This window comes from Heliconius melpomene, chromosome 21 (assembly GCF_056956725.1).
Source record: "Heliconius melpomene rosina isolate 202511_hmr_F chromosome 21, ASM5695672v1, whole genome shotgun sequence".
NCBI classification, from domain to species: domain Eukaryota; kingdom Metazoa; phylum Arthropoda; class Insecta; order Lepidoptera; family Nymphalidae; genus Heliconius; species Heliconius melpomene.
In genome coordinates, this window is record NC_140409.1 from 2,571,719 (window position 1) to 2,592,826 (window position 21,108).

A 21,108-nucleotide genomic window follows, 5' to 3' on the forward strand; every position below is an offset into this window, starting at 1 on the left:
ATTCTTTGTCCAAATATTAAAATCGTAAGCCTGCGTGTTATTGACGCTTCACTCGCTTGTAGCAGAGTAAACAGTTAAAATCTTTGAATCCACAATGTGGGTTCAAATATTGCCTAATTCTAAGTGCTTGGGGCCAGACGTGGCACAGGGGCACAAAGTGAGATTGAAAAATCGACTGGAACTGCACTGGACTCTTTCGAGGAAAGGAAATATTTAATTAAATTTATATTTTCATTTCTTCGGCGTTGCGTTCTGCCACTCAACACACAATGCCTCCAGAATTCGGCAGAAAGTGGGGAACGGGGTGTTTTTTCCTCTGTCTACCATGCTGTGTGCGGGATACAGCGTGAAGCCGATTTAATTTTAATTTTGTGTCCCCTATTTTAATAATGCTCATTTATGTGAATTTTATTGTGTTTGTGTAATTAAATGATTCATTTAAAATATTACGCGGACAAAAAGTAAATAACCTGTATGCATGTGTCATATTTTATATCAAAGCAATATTCATGACCATAACTAAGTCGCTTCGCCCTAAAGATGTCTGATGCAAGATTTGGATGGATGAATTTTAGGTGATTCATCTGAAAATTAAACAACAGAATATTAAACAATAAATATATTCTAACTTGTAAAAAAAATACAGAATTATCTAGATCAGAAACATCATAGAGAAAGTATGTGTGATGAAAGAATAAAGAGGAGAACGACCTAAAACAGTGTCGATGGTACTTGTAAAGTCACGTAGCTCAAGCGTGAGGACCTGCCGGAGCGTATGTATGGAGAGGTTAATGATGGTGAAAAAACGAGAAGGGTTTGTCATATGAACTGTATGTATTTCATGTAGTTTCTTTAGTACGTTAAAAGTACGTCTTTCAAGTAACAAAATACTTCTTTTGACTTCGCCCTGTATCCCTCACATATCGTTATGAAACTTCCTCTGGGCTTTTATAACTTCAAAATAATAATATGCTAACCGTAAGTAAACTAAGCATAACTCGTCAACATTAAATTATTTGAAATTTACAAGCAGTGTTTTTTGTCAGCTACAACAACTCATTTTACTATATGCGGGAGATAAATGAAACAAAAAGTTAAACACAGATCATGGTTACTTTATTTTAAACGGCCATATTATAAATTTCAAGACATTTTTATACTACTAGATACAATTTATAATACAACATACACTGACTACGGTCGAATAACATTTTGAAATGCTTTCTTTTAAACTTTTATATATGAATACCTATTAATTTAATTTCCCCCTCTGGTTGACAAAGCGCGACATTCAATTCCACCTAGTATGTCACAATGTCACAAAAATGGACGGTGAGTGGAGAACAGAGTCTCGACACGAGGTACCCTTTGACTACCCTTTATGCCGGTATAGGCGTGAGCACGAACTTAATATTTAACGTTCAAAGAGGCACGGAAAAGCAAACCGCAAAGAAAATCTAATAAATAATTTCATTCTATACCATCTAGACATTACGCTGTCTAAAGACAAAAATCGAGACAAGAACGCTAAACTTATATTCACTTTGCAATTTTTATTAACATTTGTAGAAATAACACAAATAAAATATTCCTTCGACTCGAGTTCGAGTTCAAGTGATTTCGACCGTCGTCCGTATCTACAGTACAGTTCGATAACAACTACAAATGGCACATCAACTGGCTAAGTAATCATTTGGTTACAAAAATCAACAGTTTTCAACGTGAAACAATATTTTTTATTAAATCTTACATTTAATATAACATCTAGTATACTAACACCAACAGCAAATTTGAATAAGCTATGGACAGGGGATATCGACTTCTCTACCTTTTTTTGTAAATATAATTAGGAAGCATTGCATTATTACTGTATTATAGAATAATAATATGGTAAAACATCAATATTTTGTACTACGGAATGTTTCATTTATCAGAACACTGACCGTTGTATAATATTATATAGACCTTTTGCTTTTCACTTCTTACTCGCATAAACTTCTTTTTACAAGCAATTTTCACTTTGTTAAGGGTAACCCTGTTCATTATTATTGCCTACACTTAATTTCGAAGGAAACCTGCCATAAGGGCTTTAGGACGAACATTAATGGTATCAGTGACTTACCATTACAAAACTACCCTCTTTATTTTAATGTCACCTTTCTTCTGCAAAATGTAGACGTGTATTGTACATAATACATATACACCGTTTCACGGTATATATATATATATATATATTTTTAAATATAGAACAAAAGCTTATATTCATTTATTTATTGTAAAGACATCAAGATTTTAAAAATTTATTTTTTAGCTTCATGCTGTATCTAGCGAGATAGGCAGAGGGAAACTGGTCTGAGAACATATCCATTCCCCGCTTTCCGTCGGATTCTGGAGGCATTACGTATTGCTTGTAAACGCGACGGTTCCGAGTTTGATTCCCGATCCAGGAAATAAAATTCCGCTACTCAACACGCCTCGACAATTCGGCGGAAAGTGGAGAAAGGAGTGTCTTTAGACTATGTTCCCTCTGCCTATTCCGCTATGTGCGGGATACAGCTTGAAGTATGTACAAACAATGGGCTTTTGTACTCACGATAATGCAATGCTAAGCTGAAATCTAACATCTAAGATATATCTATAGATATATTTAACTATTATAGAATGAATAGTGTCTGATTGACATTTTACATACAATTTCACCTATAAACTATAAATACACCTCAATATATTCGAAAACAATTTAAGTTTTGTATACAGAATACTAAACAGTAGACAATATACAAATATGAAACATTGCTAAAAGTAGACTTTTATAAAATTTTCTAAGTAAATATTATCACTGTAAAATTGAGCATTTGCAGATGCCAGTACAAATAACGCTGAAACACATTATCAATGCGTGCAAATTCGTGCTAGGTACAAAAAATTTTAAAAATTTACAAAAAATATTAAAAATTTCATAATGGATAAATTTTGCGGGCGGGAATTTAGTACGTAATATATATTATAAGTATGTAAATAGGATGCTAATTAATTAACCTGAATGTATTATATAATTCAGATCATAATTTCTATAAAACAAAAGGAAATGAACAATGAATTATTTCATTTTATATGGAAATTTTCACTTTTGAAAATATGTAAAGTTAAACAATAGTTAATCTGTCACACGATTACAGACACCCAGTATACATGTCCTCACTAGCTCTTATGAATTTTAATACATTTCTTTTTTATTTTACCTCTAAATGTAATGTTATAGCTTTATTGAAATTTCCCTTGCCATGTCCATGACAATGTAGTTAATAGAAGAGGTATCCTTTGTTTTTGGTCATTAATAGTTCTTTTTTAAATCGACTGACGCATGACGCTTTTATAATAATAAATTTAATTAATTAATTATCGAAAACAACTTAAAAAGTGTATTATCCTCTATTTAAAACAAAATTTCTTATAAAAATAATGATAAACAGTTGTAATTCGAAAAAAATGCCAATAGGATTTAGGAAAAGCGATATTTTCGATTGGTTTATATTGGGACTGGTGTTAGAGAATACTATAAGTAACCTACTAGCATTTCTAACGAATTACATATAATGCTATATTACAAACTGTTTAATAACTATTTCAAATAAGAACAGCTCACATTATATGATCAAATATATTTCAATACAAAATTCCAGAAACTTCTAAACTCTACTATTTTAAAATGTAAGACAATAAATCACAACAACGGCATTTCCATATTCGTTATATAATAAATCACAATCATCATCGTTTTACCTAAATAAACGCATTGTACAGCAGCGGCGACTGCGACAATGATATGTTCATATTTGTAGTCTTATACTTTATAATTAAATTCTCTCATGTTTTAATGGATAGTTTTGTGCTTCACTAGTTACTTTTATAAAAGATTTTTTCCAATATCAATATATTAAATTAGGTGTTTGTATAAATGAACCAAATATAATGTGTTCGGAGCTTTTTTATATTGTTTGTGCAATATGTTCGTTGCGAAGCGGAGAAAAGCTCGTAATTAAATACCAATATGTTTTCACTAAAATAACTTGGCCCACATTTAGTAACTCTCTCGTAATTTCCATGTAACGACACTTATTAATTAACTTATTGGAATAAAATTGTTATACATTAATAATAATAGCGCCAAAATTCGTACAAAAATACATTTTATCTCAAACTAAGATCTCCACGCGTATATTGCTTTCAATATATTATTATAATTTATATTAAATATAGGGACAATAGAAAAAAAATATTAAATAACTAAAAGAAAAACGTTTTAAAAACGCTCGTCCTCGTATTATGCTTATTCGCTCTATTATGACATTATTGCACATAATTGTACCAATGTTAGACATTAAACACTCACAATGTCAACATAACTTACTTCTTTAAATCTAAATGGTAATCACAATCTCACATAAAATATTTAAGAAGCCTAAATACAAATTTCACATTTATAAGTACATTCAAAACTTACATTTGAATAATTCACATGTATAAATTGAACCTTTTAAAGATTGTTTAATTGAATATTATTTATGAATCTAACAATTGCTTTAAATTCGCACCATTCGTCAGTAAAGCTATTGCACACAACTGCATTAAACATTTAGTATTTTCTTTCGTAACATTCATCTAGGTGATATATTTTATATACAATTATTAAAATATACAAGTCGTACGACAACTTTTCACAATAACATTTATAAGAGACCTGTAATTTTTGAACATTTTTTTACGCTTACGGATCAGCATGGACGATGCAAAATTTCTTTTTATATTGAGAACAACAATTTACTACAAAGACCGAGTGTCTTTTACATAATGAAACATTTATAATACATACGTTAATTGAATATTCTGAAAATTTCCTCTTAAACAGCCAACCATTCAATAAATACTATTTATTATATGAGAAATCTTATAAAATTGCACTAGTGTGCTTTTACAGTAATAAGTGTAGAATAGAAAACATTATTTGGATATTACAACAATCACGCTCGAAGACTAGTAGGACAATTTTGCTATTTGATAACATCGAATCCGAAGGAGCCATAACAAGGCTTCAAAAAATCTGACAAAAATATAGAAAAAATCGTATTCACTAGGAGAGTATGAGGAAGACAATTTGTCAATAGAAACTCACCTAGTTCGGATAGATTATAGGCCTGTTTTGTTAATACATGTTAGTCGTTCATCTGGCGCTGGTCGCGTTAGGTTCAGCTTCGGTTCCATCGTGGTATTCATGAAAGCATGGCACTATGCATAAATTGGTGCGACATTCGGGACAATGGTACTGAGTTTTACGACGAAGTATTCTACCACATTCGTCTACTGTATTCCAGCAGAAGTTGCAGCTGAGCGGTGGTCCAGATCGCACTGCGGGTGTGTGGCTAGCTCGCGTTTGTGGACTCTCCATTATAACGCTTTCGAAGGAGCTCGTGGGCGTGGTCACTGTGGCGGTGGTGGTCGGCTGTCGGTCGACCACGGCCACTGCGCGTATCAAGAGAGAGCCCACTGCTTGTTCTGCTCGAGGGCGACGGACGAGCTGGCGGAAAAGTGTGGTTTATGTTAAGAACGGATAATATGAGAATATTTTGGTAAAATCCGTACTTGATTGATAAATGACATGTCAAAAGTATTTCAAAACAGAATAATAAATATTCTAATATTATTTATACACCCTGAGACATAAAGGTATCATAGGCAGAATTGAAATAAATTTGCATTCTACAACAAGTTCAACTATGTATAAGGTTAACTATAAACTAGACCATAGGGGATTACCTTCGGCGGAGAATACTGTGGATAAGATTCGTGTTTCTGTAGAACATGCGTGACAGCAGTGAGGGAGGGCTCGGACGCTTGTTTCCTCACTTCGCGTTGCTCCTCAGGCTGGACACGGCTTTGGCGTTTGAAATACTTCGTACGTCGCAGTCGGACCCCTGATGACGGGCTGACGTCTTAAAAATATACATGTTTATATATTAATTAAAGTAGTCTTTTATTGTATGACGCTGTACGCGACTGTACATTAGATAATTGGAGATTCGATTCTGCTCTGAGGTAGAAATGAAAACAAATTATCGTTCTGGTAAAAAAAGCATAACGTTGGGTTTCATCACTTATAACACAATGATTTTGAAATATCTTGAAGGAAACTTGAAAACGAAGACTATCGATAAGTTATTTCTGCCTATCCTGTTTTACGTGATAGACAGAGCTATAAAAAAGATAATTGTTATATATATATAATGTTATTTATTTTTAGCTATAAACGACAATCGGTCAATCTTCATGTTGCATAAATCTCTACATACATCCATACATCACGTGGCTTCCATTACGAGCGGCGTAACAATATTAAACATGATAGTCTAACTATACAAAAAGCTCTTTCGACTTTTGTGATTATAAATAAATATTTTCTTCTATCATATGACCAGAAAATCTATACAATATATACAATTCCATATATCTTTAGCTAGAGGCCGTAGTGGCGCAGCGGCACAAGGGTGTGACTGTAATGCGACGGTTGTGTGTTCGATCCCCACTCGAGGAAGTGATATATATATTTACATTTGTATTTCCATATCTTCGCTCTGGTGTCGAGCCAAAGCGGGGCGTTGAATTCTGCCACTGAACACGCAATGCCTCTAGAAAATGGCAGAAAGTGGGCAACGGAGTATCTTAACACTAGGTTCTCTCTGCCTACCCTGCTGTGTGCGGGGTACAGCGTGAAGCTGATTTGATTTAAAAATATCTTTTAAATAAATATCACATTTCAATTAAAACAGATAAAGTTTCAAAATATTTTCGTTGTTTGCTTTATGTTTGACTGTCAACGGTTAAGTATGGATGGGTAAAGGTTAAAAATATCAGTATTGATAAAAATACAATTTTCTGCAAAACTATCATTTACTTTATTTCCTAATTTGGTTTTAAATACAAATAAGTAGTATAAATTAACAATCGACAAATGCGTTATATGTTTCTCACTAAACTGTAAGCCGCCGTTTTACAGCCCGGTCGTAACACTTCCGATGTTGTTGTTAAAACTAATCATATACATGTAATACATACATACTATATATCTTAATATACTGTAGTTCAATAGACTTATAAACAATAAGGCAATGTTATGATCGGGGCGAAAACTGGCAACTGGTTCGCCATAAAAAGTTTAACTCTCTCGTACCCAAAGCCGGCAAAAAAAAAGTTAAATTAAGAATAACTTTACAAATTTTGAAGTTAATAAAACCTTTTGAGAACCGATAAAATACTGTATATTTCAAAAGTCTTCAAAATGTCTTACATAAAGTCGGAAAGAAATAAGAGAAAGTTACTATACAAGTTTTTATTAATTATTATGGTAATTTACGATTTCAACGTAATTTTCATAAATTTGATATGATAATACATTTTGTGTATTCATATTTGTGTGTAAAACCTAATATTTTTACTTTTCATTTATAAAACTTAGTAATTAATAAATCAAAATGATTTAAATATATTGTGACAACCGCGACAAGTAATACTGAAATTATCTATACATACGTCGGTACAAGACACTGTAACTATAGTTAAAGGGCTGTTCAACACTGACCTATGTTTCTATTAACATATAAAATTATAAATAATTGTATATAGCTGCTTCTTTATAATTTTCAGTATTGTAATATCAGTGATAAAATTATAAAAATATAAAAATTAGCTCTCGATTCAGCAACACAATTTATACATATTGTATGTGTATACATATTATACAGTTGAATATTTCAATAATATAGCTCTGCTGATTTTTTTATAATTATAATTAAGAATAGACAATAAATAGAGTAAAGCAGCTGCATAGAACGAAAGAGAGAAAACGAAATAAAATAATATTTTTTTTAGATATGCAAGAGGATTTGATTTGATATGTGTACATCAGATACACTCGATTATCTGGAAATGACAAAAATGAAGAGAATTAAAGAGCGAACTATTATTTAAAAAATGTTTTCAAACTTCTATGCCTCACTTTCTGCCTTTCCGAAACATATTATAGGCGCGATACGTTGATGCTTACTGAGAGCAACGAAAACTTGTCACACCGCACTGTGATGTCATATGATGGTGCATTTACATACATTAAGGACTGATAACTATTTACATCCAGAGGATGTCCTGACTAATATCTGTCCGATATTTGTTTATGGGCATACGGGTACGCGACCCCGGATCCTCGAGCCGCCACTCTTACATCCTCATCCAGTGCGTAAGAATGGTGTCCTAACTCCCCCCTTCCCCTCCTCTTTTCCTTAGCTCCCTCCTTTTACCTATCCTACCCCTTCCATTTTCCTCTCCCTTCGGTTTTTCCCCACAAAGGGGTTTTGGAAGTCAGACGGCAGTCGCTCCATTTAAAAACCGCCAACCGCCACTTAAATGGACCGACAACGAAACACAAGAGTGGGTACGGCTAGGGCGTCGCCGCAAAACGACGCGCAGGCACATCGCCCTACACCTGCGATAAGTGGGCAAGGGCTACCGTGTCGGGTACGGGCACGGTTAAAGACGCGAGTACCCAGATAGAAACTCCGCTTTGCAACGTGGAATATTGGCTCTCTAACCGGACGATGCAGGGAACTCGCAGATGTACTCATGAGACGTCGGGTCCAGTGAGCTTTCCTCCAGGAAACTCGCTGGAAGGGCAATAAGTCCCGTAACATCGGACAGGGTTACCGGCTTATATACACTGGGTCACCTTCGGGTAGAAACGGTGTAGCGGTAGTGCTTTCTGAAGAGCTTCAGAATGGGCTCCTTGAAGTTGACCGTCGCTCCGACCGCTTGATGCGAGTGAGGGTACTGATTGAGGGCGTCATCACAAACTTAATCAGTGCCTATGCTCCCCAGGCGGGGTGTAGCGCGGCCGAAAAGGAGACATTCTGGGAGCAGTATGAAGGGGTGCTACTTGCTGTGCCGTCTACCGAATTGGTCTTAGTTGGGGGGGACTTGAACGGGCACGTCGGTAGGGCTGCTGAGCCGTATGAACGTGTTCACGGGGGTTTTGGGCACGGTCTTCGCAATGCAGAGGGAGAAAACATTCTGAGAACCTGTATTGCGTCTGATCTGGCCGTCGTGAATACGTTCTTCCAAAAGAATTCTCAGCACCTTATCACGTATAAGTGCGGGTCCCACTTAACTCAAATAGACTACTTATTGACCAGACGGTGTCATATGGGCAGGGTAACTAACTGTAAGGTCATTCCAGGCGAAAGCCTAACGGCCCAACATCGTCTTCTTGCCATGGACTTTAACGTCACTCCGAAGAAGAAAGTAGCCGAGAAACGTAGGCCTCGGATCAAGTGGTGGTTGCTGAATGGACCGATGCAGACCGACTTCCTGGCAGAGGTGAAAAGTCATAATCTTTCGACTGACACCGAGACTGCTCAGGATGCTTGGGATCGGGCTCAGTCGGCAATCATTGCGGCAGGCAGGCGAGTTCTTGGCGTTTCTAGGGGAGGACGTGTCATCGACAGGGAGACATGGTGGTGGAATGACGAGGTCCAGGAGGTGACTCGTGAAAAGAAGGCTGCCTTTAAGAAGTGGCAGGAATCCAACTCTCCTGAAGACAGACTGGAGTACACAGTAGCTAAACGTGCCAGTAAAAGAGCTGTAGCCAGAGCCCGCAGTGAGAGTTTGTCACCATTGTATGATAAACTTGAAACTGTGGAGGGGCAGAAGCTCATTTACAAACTGGCACGTTCCCGGGCGTTTGCGTCAGAGATTCCCAGGGCACGCTGCTCTGCAATCATGACACTGTGAAGGAGAGGTGGAGAAGCTACTTCCAGGAGTTGCTGAATACTCAGCACCCATGCAGTCTTCATCACGACCCACCGCCTAACCTTGGACTTATTGCCCCAATAACCCTTGACGAAACACGTAATTGCCTTCGACGCATGAAGAACCGAAAAGCGGTGGGACCTGACGACATTCCGATCGAAGCGTGGAAATCGTTGGGCTCTCTTGGTGTGCTCATGCTTACTGACCTTTTTAACCATATCTTGAACACTGGTAAGATGCCGCATCAGTGGCGGCTTAGCTTTATTACCCCTATTTACAAGGGAAGGCAGTGTTCAAGATTGTGGTAGTTATAGGGGCATTAAGCTTATGAGTCATACCATGAAGCTCTTCGAGCGCATGATCGACCTCAGGCTCCGCCGAGAGTGTACTGTCTCTGAGTCTCAATATGGATTTCAGCCAGGATCGGGCACCATGGACGCCATTTTCGCCCTCAGAACTTTGATGGAGGCATACAGGGAAAAAAGGAGAGCTCTGCACGTGGCCTTTTTAGATCTGCAGAAGGCCTTTGTGTGCCTCGTCAGTGTATCTGGTGGGCATTGCGATCCAAAGGGATCCCTGAGGCCTATATTGAGATTATCAGATGCATGTACCACGATTCCGCTTCTATGGTTAGGACTGCTGTTGGCGACACTAGACCCTTCCCGATTACAGTGGGGGTTCACCAGGGCTCGGCTCTTAGTCCGTTCTTGTTCAATGTAGTGCTCGATACTGTCTCGGCTCACATCCAGGACCAGCCTCCATGGCTGATGATGTATGCCGACGACATAGCACTCATTGCAGAAAACCGACTGACGCTGGAGCGTAAAGTGAACCTCTGGAAGGGTACGCTTGAGAACGGCGGTCTTAAACTAAATGTGTCGAAGACAGAGTACATGGCCTGCGGGAGCCGGGACTCGAGCACCATCCTTATAGGTCCTGAGCCAGCCGTTAAGTCAGAGAAGTTCAGGTACCTTGGATCCGTTACGCACGAGTCTGGAGGCATCGATCACGATGTCCAAGGGCGGATAAGCGCTACCTGGGCCAAATGGCGGGAGGTCACTGGTGTGGTCTGCGACCGCAGAATACCGCCCAAGCTCAAGGGGCTGATATACAAGAGCATCATCCGACCGGTTCTTTTATACGGCAGCGAATGTTGGCCGGCACTATCTCGGCACACTCAGGAGCTTCACGTCACGGAAATGAAGATGCTGAGGTGGATGTGCGGCGTAACGCGGTCTGACCGCATACGCAACACATTCATTGGAGGTAGTCTTGGGGTCCGTGACGTAGCGGATAAGCTCCAAGAGCGTCGCTTGAGATGGTTAGGCCACGTTACGCGCCGGCCTAAGAACTATGTCGGACGCAAGTGCCTTGCTATACTAGTTCCTGGGGCGCGACCTCCCGGACGCCCAAGGAAGCGCTGGTTGGATGTCGTGATGCAGGACATGAGAGCCAATGGTCTAACCACCGAGGACGCAAAAGATCGTGCAAAGTGGAGTAGGTTAAGTAGGAAGGCAGACCCTGGTAATAGCCGGGATTAATGCCAGGAAGAAGAAGAAGGACTGATAACTATTACTAATATTTTGTAAAGAATATTTTTAGGAAATTTATAGGGAAGCGAGGCAAAAGCTATAAGGTAATTCTCTGAGTATACTTGGATAGCTATCACTTGTATACGTAGAAGAAAATAAGTACAACAAAAAAATAAAACTATGCAGAAAGCTACTAGCGTTCTATTTTGATCCTATGTAACGTTTGGAACAAAGTTCGTTTCTTGAGGAGATTACAAATGTTAACCTAAAATTAAAGATCATTACACAAACTATGATACATTTCTTACAGTCAAGCTTTGCTTTTTCCATTATTATTGAAAAAAGAAAATAATAAAAATAATAATAATAATAAAAATTAAAAATAATTCCGTCTTCTACAAAAGAAATTCATTATTCCTTATTTTATAAAATTATGTATGAAAGTAGTGTAAAAAATCAGTCCAAAAAATCAGAGATCTCATGCAAATAATAGTAATAATCGTTTATAATTATATCATAATTACAGAGCATGCATTGATTATTATAATCGTAACATCTATATACCGTTTTTTTTCCAAAATATTTAGATAATAATACAAAAAGGCAGGCACAATACTTTCAACAGTTTCGTCCAACGTACTCGTATATATATGTAATATATAATTTTACGATACAAGTACATACTTAAAATATATTTATCTCTAAAAATGAGAAGACACTGGCACCACCTTTTTACAGTAGACTAATTACAATCTAAGCTAACTATAATAGTATAGTGTGGCTCTGTTGCAAAATATAAATAATACATAATACAACAAGACGTCGATAGAAAATTGTTTAATCACAATCTTCCACAACTCAGACTTTACATAGCAGCACTGGTTGGAGACATTTTGTTTTATTGCTTATAATAATAAAGTAATATATTTTTGCAACGGAGCCTAGTTTATAATCTATAAATGCGTACTTATAATAATAACATGATCACGTTTTCTTTACAACTACAATATGTACAACGGAGATCGCTACTGTCTTGCGCGTTTTATTTATATAAAGTATTATACAATATTTTTGTGATTATCGGTGTAAACATACGTACGCTACTTACACAGTGTAAGCAACCGACCAGCGGCAGCATTTAAACGTAATAACCATTAATTGTGCGCAACTACGCCCTAAGACACGATGGTTGATTATAAAAATGCAATTATTTTTTCCAAATAACCGTGTTTCAAGGCGGAACAAAGTATTTTAGTAAACAAAATAATTATACTGTAGACGTAATGGACTAAATCATATAGTATATTAAGAACAGTTCTTATATCATTTTATTTCAATAAAAGAGTAATAGTTATTAGTAGTTAGTGTAGTAGTGTTAGTAGTAGTTTTTTACTAGTCTTGATATGGCAACATCCAACATATTACAACAACAATTTTAAATTTAAATTACCAGTCTCATAAATCATTTAATGGTACAAAATAAAATTAACTTTATTGCTTGTCAATGTTTTCAAACTAATAATGTAACATGATCACTAATAACATATTCTTTATAAGAATTTATTGCTTCATTTATTACTTCTGAAAATATATAATTATGAGTCATTGTTTTACTATATCATGATATATTAATACATATATTTTTAAATATATATACATACCCTCACAAATTATTTAAAACTCTAAGTATGATTGAGCAAACCATAGACACTTTCAACAATTCTATTTGTCATATGCTATTAACCTTTAAAGGGGCAGTACACCAAAAAAAATATTTAGAATTATCGGCTGTTCTAAATTCGTAATATTCTATTACATAATACTAATTATATAATGATTAGTTTTAAAAAGTAATTATGATTGCAATCGATTTGAAGCTTGTGTTGTTTAGTTTGTGCATTAATAAAGAATCTATTAAATATTGTATATTTAATACACAGTATAGGCACATGGTTGTATATATACTGGTGTTTGCAGTCCCTGTTAATAATAATTCCAGACAGACTGTTAAAATGTTCACAAATAAAAGATGTTTCATTCATTTACGAATGAACAATACAAACAGTACATATGTAACAATCGTACATACACAAAGCGGTTATTATAAAAAAGGGTGATAGATATCAAATACCTGTGTGTTCAACTTATTGTTCTACTGAGATCTAACAGTGGCTAGTAATACTGGACGACAGTGGTAACTCGTGGGCAGCGATGGCGCCGGCGGCGGTCACGAGGCAGCAGGCGCGTATGCCATGTCCTATTGCAACGGGAAGTTCACGCCGTTGATGATGTTGAACTCGACGGGGCGCGCGTCCAGGAACGGTACGGGCACCGCGTGCGGCGGGCACAACAGCGCCAGTTGCGCGTCCTGCGCCGGCGCCTCCTCTTTGGGTGGCGGCGTCACGTGCTCGCGCTTGATACGACTCTTAATGCTCGGCCGGTTGTTGGGGTAGCCCTTCTTCTTGTACTCCAGCCAGAGCGTACGATTGTTCACACCGAACATGCGCGCCGCCTTGCAGAACCCAATGCCGCCGAAGCGCACCGCCTCGAGCGCGCGCTGAAAGTTCTCCTCCGCCTGCGGGTTGGTCGTGCGCCGGCGCTTCTGCTGCATAGTGCTTCCCCCCACGCCGCCCGCTCCCCCCACGCCCTGTCCCTGGCCCTGCGAGTCGCCCACGCCCCCTCCCCCGGCGCCACCCGCGCCCCCGCCGCCGCCGCCGCCCACTCCGCCGCAGCTGGGCCCCGGCGCGGGCATACCGCCGCCCAGCACCTGCCCGTAGCCACCCAATTCCGCGTCAGAGTGCGAGTGCGCGTGTGTGTGCGAGTGCCCGTGCGGATTCATCACGTTGTTGAGGTACATGCCCTGGTCGGGCTGCAGGCACGCGTTCGTATATCGCGGGTACGTATGCTCCAGCATACTCCATTGGCCTGGGAAGAGAGATAAATGATTTTGTAATACAATTTATTAATACAATAATAACAAACATTACTTTACTAGAACTACTACATATTTCATTGATCTCCCTTCCCTGAAAAGCAAAACGTGTGCACTTTTCCATTGTATGAAAATTGATTTTCACTTGGTTTTTTTTTTTGCAATTAGGTTAAAATATATAAACTTTTAGTAATAATACACAATATATTAAATATAAAAAGTGTAAATAATAAATAAATATCATTTTAATATATCTTAATGTGTTATACTGTCTTTAACTTTTCCATTCAAAGGTCATTTTTATATAAGTTGAGAATATCTTCCATTCATGGTATGTAATAAAGAATCAATTGGGTTAAATTTTTCCAAAAATATCCCTGCTTAATTTATTATTACCTCCTCCAATTTACTTATTTTTTGATTGAATAAAAACAGACGAAGAAGATGGAAGATTCACTAAAAGTTTTTTATAAAATTATGTAAATAACTTTATATTTTTTTACGATAATTCGAAAACACAGTATCAATGATACTGGAGGAAGGTTACGTAAAAAGCACGAGGACCCCCGGAGGGCATGTATGAAGAGGTTAATGACAGTGGACGAGGCGAAAGAGGTATGTAGATACCGTAGAGTTGGGCGCTCCGTTCTCTCTGACTATCCCGCTAGGAATAAAGCGTGAAGTTAAAATTGTGCGGACGGAGAAGTATGAAATTAAGCACAATCAGATTATATAGAAAAGAAGTGCAGAATGCCAACGTGTTGTTAAAAAATGCCTAAACATAACTAATATACATTACTATAAGTTTGAAAATATATACTTTCGTATAAACACAGTCAGACAGTTGTACACTGTACACGCTGATGGTAACGCGTATTTCATTTATCAATTGATTCTCCAGTATATATATGTCACCGTAATGCAAAAATTTAAGAATACACCGTAGAGTTGAAAAACTACTACAGTAGGCTCAATATATGTAAACAGTAAAAAATATCATTTATATACTAACGCAACCGCAGCTACAGATACGATTTTTAAATGCAGGTTAGGTTAGAAACTTTTAAATTTAAAAATAACTAACCTAACCTAACCAGCACTTAAATATCGGTATACCTTGAGGGAGTGTTAGTATATAAATACCAATGTCACAGTATATAATTTTAATTTTTAATTGTTTATTTTTTAATCCCGAGAGAATTCGATACAAATTTGAGAATATATCGTAAAAATATTCTCAATACAAAATACTTTATATAACATAATAAATAAAGTTTCATTTTATTGACATCTTTTTAGATTCTTAGCTCTATGGTCACAACGCGTGTTGGTCGATTTAAAAGCCGACCAATAAGGGCCAGCGCTTAAAGAGTTTACAATTTTCCTATAGTTTACATTTGGCAAGAAAAATGATGAACTAACGGTTTTTACAATCTTATAGTGACATATTATATAAATCTTCACCACTTGGATGCATATAAACATTTGTAAGTATACACGCACGTACACATAATAAAGACAATAATATAATCCATACCTATATTATAAATTCGAAAGTAACTCTGTCTGTCTGTCTGTCTGTCTTTTACGCAATCAGGCCCAAACCGCTAATTTAATTGCGATAAAATACACATATAGAGATACATGAGAGTACCGGGATGAACATAGGATACTTTTTTTTTCTTATATTTGTAATATTGTCGATATATACCAATATATTAATATACATTTTAATTTGACATGCAATTTATTCCGCCATGTTAATAACAATCGTCGCTACGCGTTGCTAAGCAACGGCTTGCAAAGCTTGTTGTTTTAAGAAAATGTCACCCAAAGTGAGTTTGAGAATGCATACATGGCGCGCGCCGATATAGATTTGTATAAATTAACAAAAATTAGATGATTTCTATAATTTGATATTCATCCTTATGAAAATAAATATAATAGTCACTTTTAGCATTTTATCTAGATGGAAATTATAGTTTACTAGCCTACAAGTGGTATAGTATGACCGATGCGAACGGGCAGATGACTTTGATGGTTTAGTAAATTTTTATATATTGTCGAATTACTATTATTTTTTATGTAATTATTTGCTGCTTATAATTAATTTATCTCAGTGCGGTTATCTATACCGATGTTATACACTTAAAATATCGTAATTTTAATCATTTCGGATTTTATTTAATATTGTTATTTAATATATTGTTGTTTAATATTGTTCAAAAACTTTAGGTACTTTTTCTAATATTAAGAATTTCGTTTAGTTACTTTTACTTCTTTTGTTTGTTCATTTCGGTTATTCAGATATTTTTTCCAATAATAAATCTCCACTTATTATTTTTTTTTAACTTATTTTAATTATTTAGGCTTACATTTTCGCGGGCGTAGTCGCGTCCGGGCCCACTAGTCTATATATATAAAATCGAAAGGTCACACACTCATCACGAAATCTCAGAAACTACAAGTGCTAGGAATCTCAAATTTTGCATAGGAGTTACTTATAGGACGTAGGTGCTCGCTAAGACGGGAATTTGCAATATTCGACTTCTAAGGGGTTGTTTTTGGGGTCGAAAGTTTGTATGAAACTACGTTACTACAAATGCTAGGAGTGACAAATTTTGCATAGACGTCACTAGGACGTAGCCATGGAGACAGAAATTGATAATAACATAGTTCACGCGGGTGAAACCGCGAGCGGGCCGCTAGTATATTATATAGACAAACGTTTTAAACAAAACATAAATACTGTATAATAAAATATAATAATCATAATATATCAAGATGAATCTATGAAACCCAAATTATATCCTAAAAGGCATTCCAGGGTTTTTACAGACCAGTTTGATGATACTGATCTGATTGATATATAATTGTTAAGTTTAATAAAAATATAAAATGAAGAAGTGGGTGAAATTAAGATTATAAAATTTTTATTACATAGTTACAGAGCATCTAACCCAGGGGTTCCCAATCTTTTCTTGCTCAAGGACCACTTTTACATCAATATTGCTAGCAAGGGCCACTCTGTAGGTATAATCAATATAAACTGTGATAGTGAAACACAATTTTTAATTTGATGGCGTCGGCGCCGGCGAAGCGGTACATGCGTGTGACTGTAACGCGACAGTTGCGGATTCGATCCCCACTCGAGGAAATGAAACCAGAGTCAGATAGTGTCACATTTGTATCACACAAATTTTTTAATTGTTTTAGTACTAAGATACTTTTTTTAAAATGTTATATCACGATATTAGAGTCTCATCACTCCACCTTTGGTATTAGAAAGTTATACTTAGTCACCGCCTCCAACCCTTTAACACGACGTGACTTAATTTACGGATGGCCCCTAATACAAATATACCATCAAAAAAACTAAATGATGATTGACAAGCAAAACTAAAAGATATGTAACAATTGTGCATCATAAAAATGAGTAATTAAAAAGGCTTACCTTGTGACATACCAACAGCAGAATTTGCATCCATAGCAAGTTGATCTATATTAATGCTTGATGATTCTCCAGTCTAAAAGGAAACATACAGTTGTATTGATAACTTTGTAATGTTTGAAATTGATTAAAATCATTTCTATATAATATTATTTTAAAGCTTATGACTAATCATGAAAATTTCGAAAATCGTAATATTCATGTTTCCAAAATGTCATGAATTAAATTTACATTTAATTCATGATATTATTGTGACATAGTATAGAAGTGTCTTAATGTGTATATAGATGAGATGGTAATAGAATCAATCTCCTCTTCAAGGTATATTTAAAATATTCTGTTTTCTGATTTTGCAACAAGAATTTAATGATATTCTTGTATCAAACTCCGTAACAAGGGGCCATCCATAAATTACATTTTACAAATTTTATGAGATGGAAAATTATGTTGGTTTACACAAATTTCTTGTTTGCTTAGCTATTATGTTATATTTGTGATGTAACAACATTCCACTCCTTGTGGTGGAGCCTTTTTATATTTCATTTAATCATTCTCTTACATATGCCTTTATAACTAACTAGACATAGAACTAAAAAGATATTCTCAATATACATAAATCTTAGGTTAAAAATACCTGTTGTGAGTTGTCTATCCGTTCATCTATTTCCCTACGTTTCTGTTGTGGCACACTGCTTAATGTGACTGCCTCACGCATCAATTCCATACTTTGTCCACAGTCATTGCTTCTATTGTCATCCACACCCAAATTTCCCATTGAGCCCGTAGAACTCATTCTACGTCTGAACAAAAAATTACATTAAATTATTAATTTTAGAGACATGTAGCATATGACTGTAAATGCATCAGTTGTGGGTTTAACTCTGTGGGAAAATGAATTCATTTTGAATTTGCATTGGAAACAGGGTGTCTTAACACTAGTTTCCCTCTTTTATCCTTCCATCTGTAGGATACTGCATGAAGCTAAAACATTTTTTTATCAATTACTTAAAAATGTATAGTATTTAGTATTTACCTTTTTGGTTTCAAATTGGGTGAGGGTGTGGAAATAGAAGGTCTGAGTGTTTCATTTGAATTTTCAGCAGTAGGCAAGTCGGCCGATGAACCCTGAGATCTGGTCAATGATGTAGAGTCTGGCATTTCTGTTAATCCTTTGATTTTTAATATTTTTGCTGTTTCTAATACCTATAAATGAACACAAATATATACAAAAATGCTCTTAGATATAGAATAATGTGTTTTAATTGTATTTAAAATTAAGTATACCTGTGGTAATTGCTCTTCTGTGACATTTACTTCTCCATAATACATAAAATCTACCATTGTTCGTAAATCATTAAATGTAACATCCTTCAAAATAACTATTGGATGATGTGAAGGATTATCAATAAATAGTGACTGTAAAAAAAACATTTAATCTTAAAATTATTTAAAAAAAATTAAAAGACAGTTCTAGTGCAGCAGCACAGAGACTGATTGTAATAATGACGTTTGTGGGTTGAACTAAATTAATTTAATTTCCTTAGCTTGGCACAAAGATAGTGGCATTGGGTTCTACCACAGAAAATTGTGGATAGTCGGGAACACACGGTTTCCCATTTTTAACATAAGGTTCACCCGTCTAGGGTAGACAAATTTAATGTGAAGCAAAAAAAAACATTTAAAAAAATTAAAATAGAATAAAAAAATCAAACTCACATGAAAATATGTACTACATGCCGACAGCACCACTTTGTGTGCAACTAAATGTTGACCTTCAGCAGCTAGAGTCACATCTACTAAGTTTTTTGTAGCCAATAATGTACCAAACATGGATATAAAATTTGGCTGATGGTTATTCCATCGCAGACTATACTGCTGAGACATCTGTAAACCATATTGTAATAAATATTATTTTTATTTGAAACTCTTGTGGTGCAGAAAAACATAATTTGGTTTGATGGAGTTTAAATTCCATATGTGGAATCATACAATTGAATACAGTGAAAAGCTAAAAAAATATTAGGATTAATAAAAAATATAATATTAAATTAAATAAATATATACCTTTATGTCATATGGTCTGCCCCCTCCAGATTTAATGTTTATCTGAAAATTAAAAATATAAATAATGATTCAATAAAGTTATTAGATTTTTATACTTTACAATCTAAAGTCCAAATAAATAAAAATATATCAATTTAGATTTTTGTATAGATAATTAAGCAATTCGCCATTTGCAATGCAAAAACAAATAATTCGAATATTTGTTATTCAGTGTCACAAAAAAAAGCACAGAGATAAAACATATAAATAATCTAAATAACTGTCATTTGAAAATTTCAGATTCATTCATCACAGAATTGTTATATCATTTATACTTATAGATATTAGAGATATTTATTAAATTTTATTTTCCAACCATAAAATTAATAAAAAGAATGATATACAACATTTTCGCATTGCACTACTATATTAGAACAAAATAGTTTATCATTCTATTTTACTAGATCAGCTTTGTCTCCCTTTAAGTATCCTAACAAAATTGGTTTATATGTAAATTTAATCCAATAATTATAGTATTACGGTACAGTAAGTAATGTCAGATTAAAATGTGGTAAGATTTTTCCATTTATGTATGTGACCACACTTTGATTTGTTTTTTTATGTATGTACATAGGTAATAGGATACATGTTTTGATATGAATAGGTACTCAATCTAACTGAAATATAAACACATTAAATACAATTGTCATATACAATCTAGATAAAGAGTAGCAAAATTAGGGTGCTTCATTTTCGAAACTTTGAGATCTATATTGTTTTAATTAGTCACAACAAAACAATTGTGATCAAGTCGCAAACTTAAAATGTTCATGTTCACTTATGGGAAAATATTGCTTGAAATATATTAAATATACATGTATACCTTCGCAGAATTATTTTAATATGACTGATAAATCACGCATCTAAGGGGGAGCAAAAAAGCAACAAGATAATTGATATGCTCGATCTAATTTTACATTAATACACTACTAGACAATCTAATGACGCAAAGATTTATCTAAATTAATATATTTAAATATATATATTACACTTACCAATGATTAAATTCCCCGAAAATATACAACAAGCAACCCACGCTAAAATCGCTAACAATGACTACCAAAGAACCCACGCCAACCAGTGTTGCTATTATTTAATTTTTCTATTTACTATAATATTATATCATTTACTGCCATTGATCATATAAGAACTGTTATAATTAAAGTAATAAACGATTTTATTTAAGAAAAACATAACAATTATTACAAGACGTCGATTAATCTTGTAATTGTTAAATG

General features: G+C 35.2%; 1 protein-coding gene across 2 annotated transcripts; it reads right to left on the reverse strand.

The window, feature by feature from the left end:
* Positions 1-1,094: 1,094 nt before the first annotated feature.
* On the reverse strand, positions 1,095-21,102 carry LOC146526830 (uncharacterized). Of its 2 annotated transcripts, XM_085205713.1 has the most exons (9): positions 20,866-21,100; positions 19,832-19,873; positions 19,484-19,651; positions 19,052-19,183; positions 18,801-18,970; positions 18,402-18,567; positions 17,771-17,843; positions 5,815-5,990; positions 1,095-5,575 (listed from the first exon to the last, which is right to left on the reverse strand). In XM_085205713.1, exons 3-9 carry the CDS (start codon positions 19,649-19,651, stop codon positions 5,222-5,224), a joined length of 1,239 nt encoding a protein of 412 aa, XP_085061839.1. In that variant the 5' UTR covers positions 19,832-19,873; positions 20,866-21,100; the 3' UTR covers positions 1,095-5,221. The 2 variants fall into 2 exon arrangements, with proteins under 2 accessions (XP_085061839.1, XP_085061838.1); XM_085205712.1 differs by lacking the exons at positions 1,095-5,575; positions 5,815-5,990 and adding an exon at positions 11,571-14,309 and having other exon boundaries at positions 20,866-21,102.
* Positions 21,103-21,108: the final 6 nt, after the last annotated feature.

Excerpts from the sequence above, each read along its gene's own strand:
- LOC146526830 (XM_085205712.1), bottom strand. The coding sequence starts at position 19,651 with ATGTCTCAGCAGTATAGTCTGCGATGGAATAACCATCAGCCAAATTTT. Across the intron at positions 18,971-19,051 it reads CAGAAGAGCAATTACCACAG|GTATTAGAAACAGCAAAAAT; the intron begins GTATACTTAATT and ends GTTCATTTATAG. Across the intron at positions 14,310-17,770 it reads TGCTGTTGGTATGTCACAAG|GCCAATGGAGTATGCTGGAG; the intron begins GTAAGCCTTTTT and ends CTCTCTTCCCAG.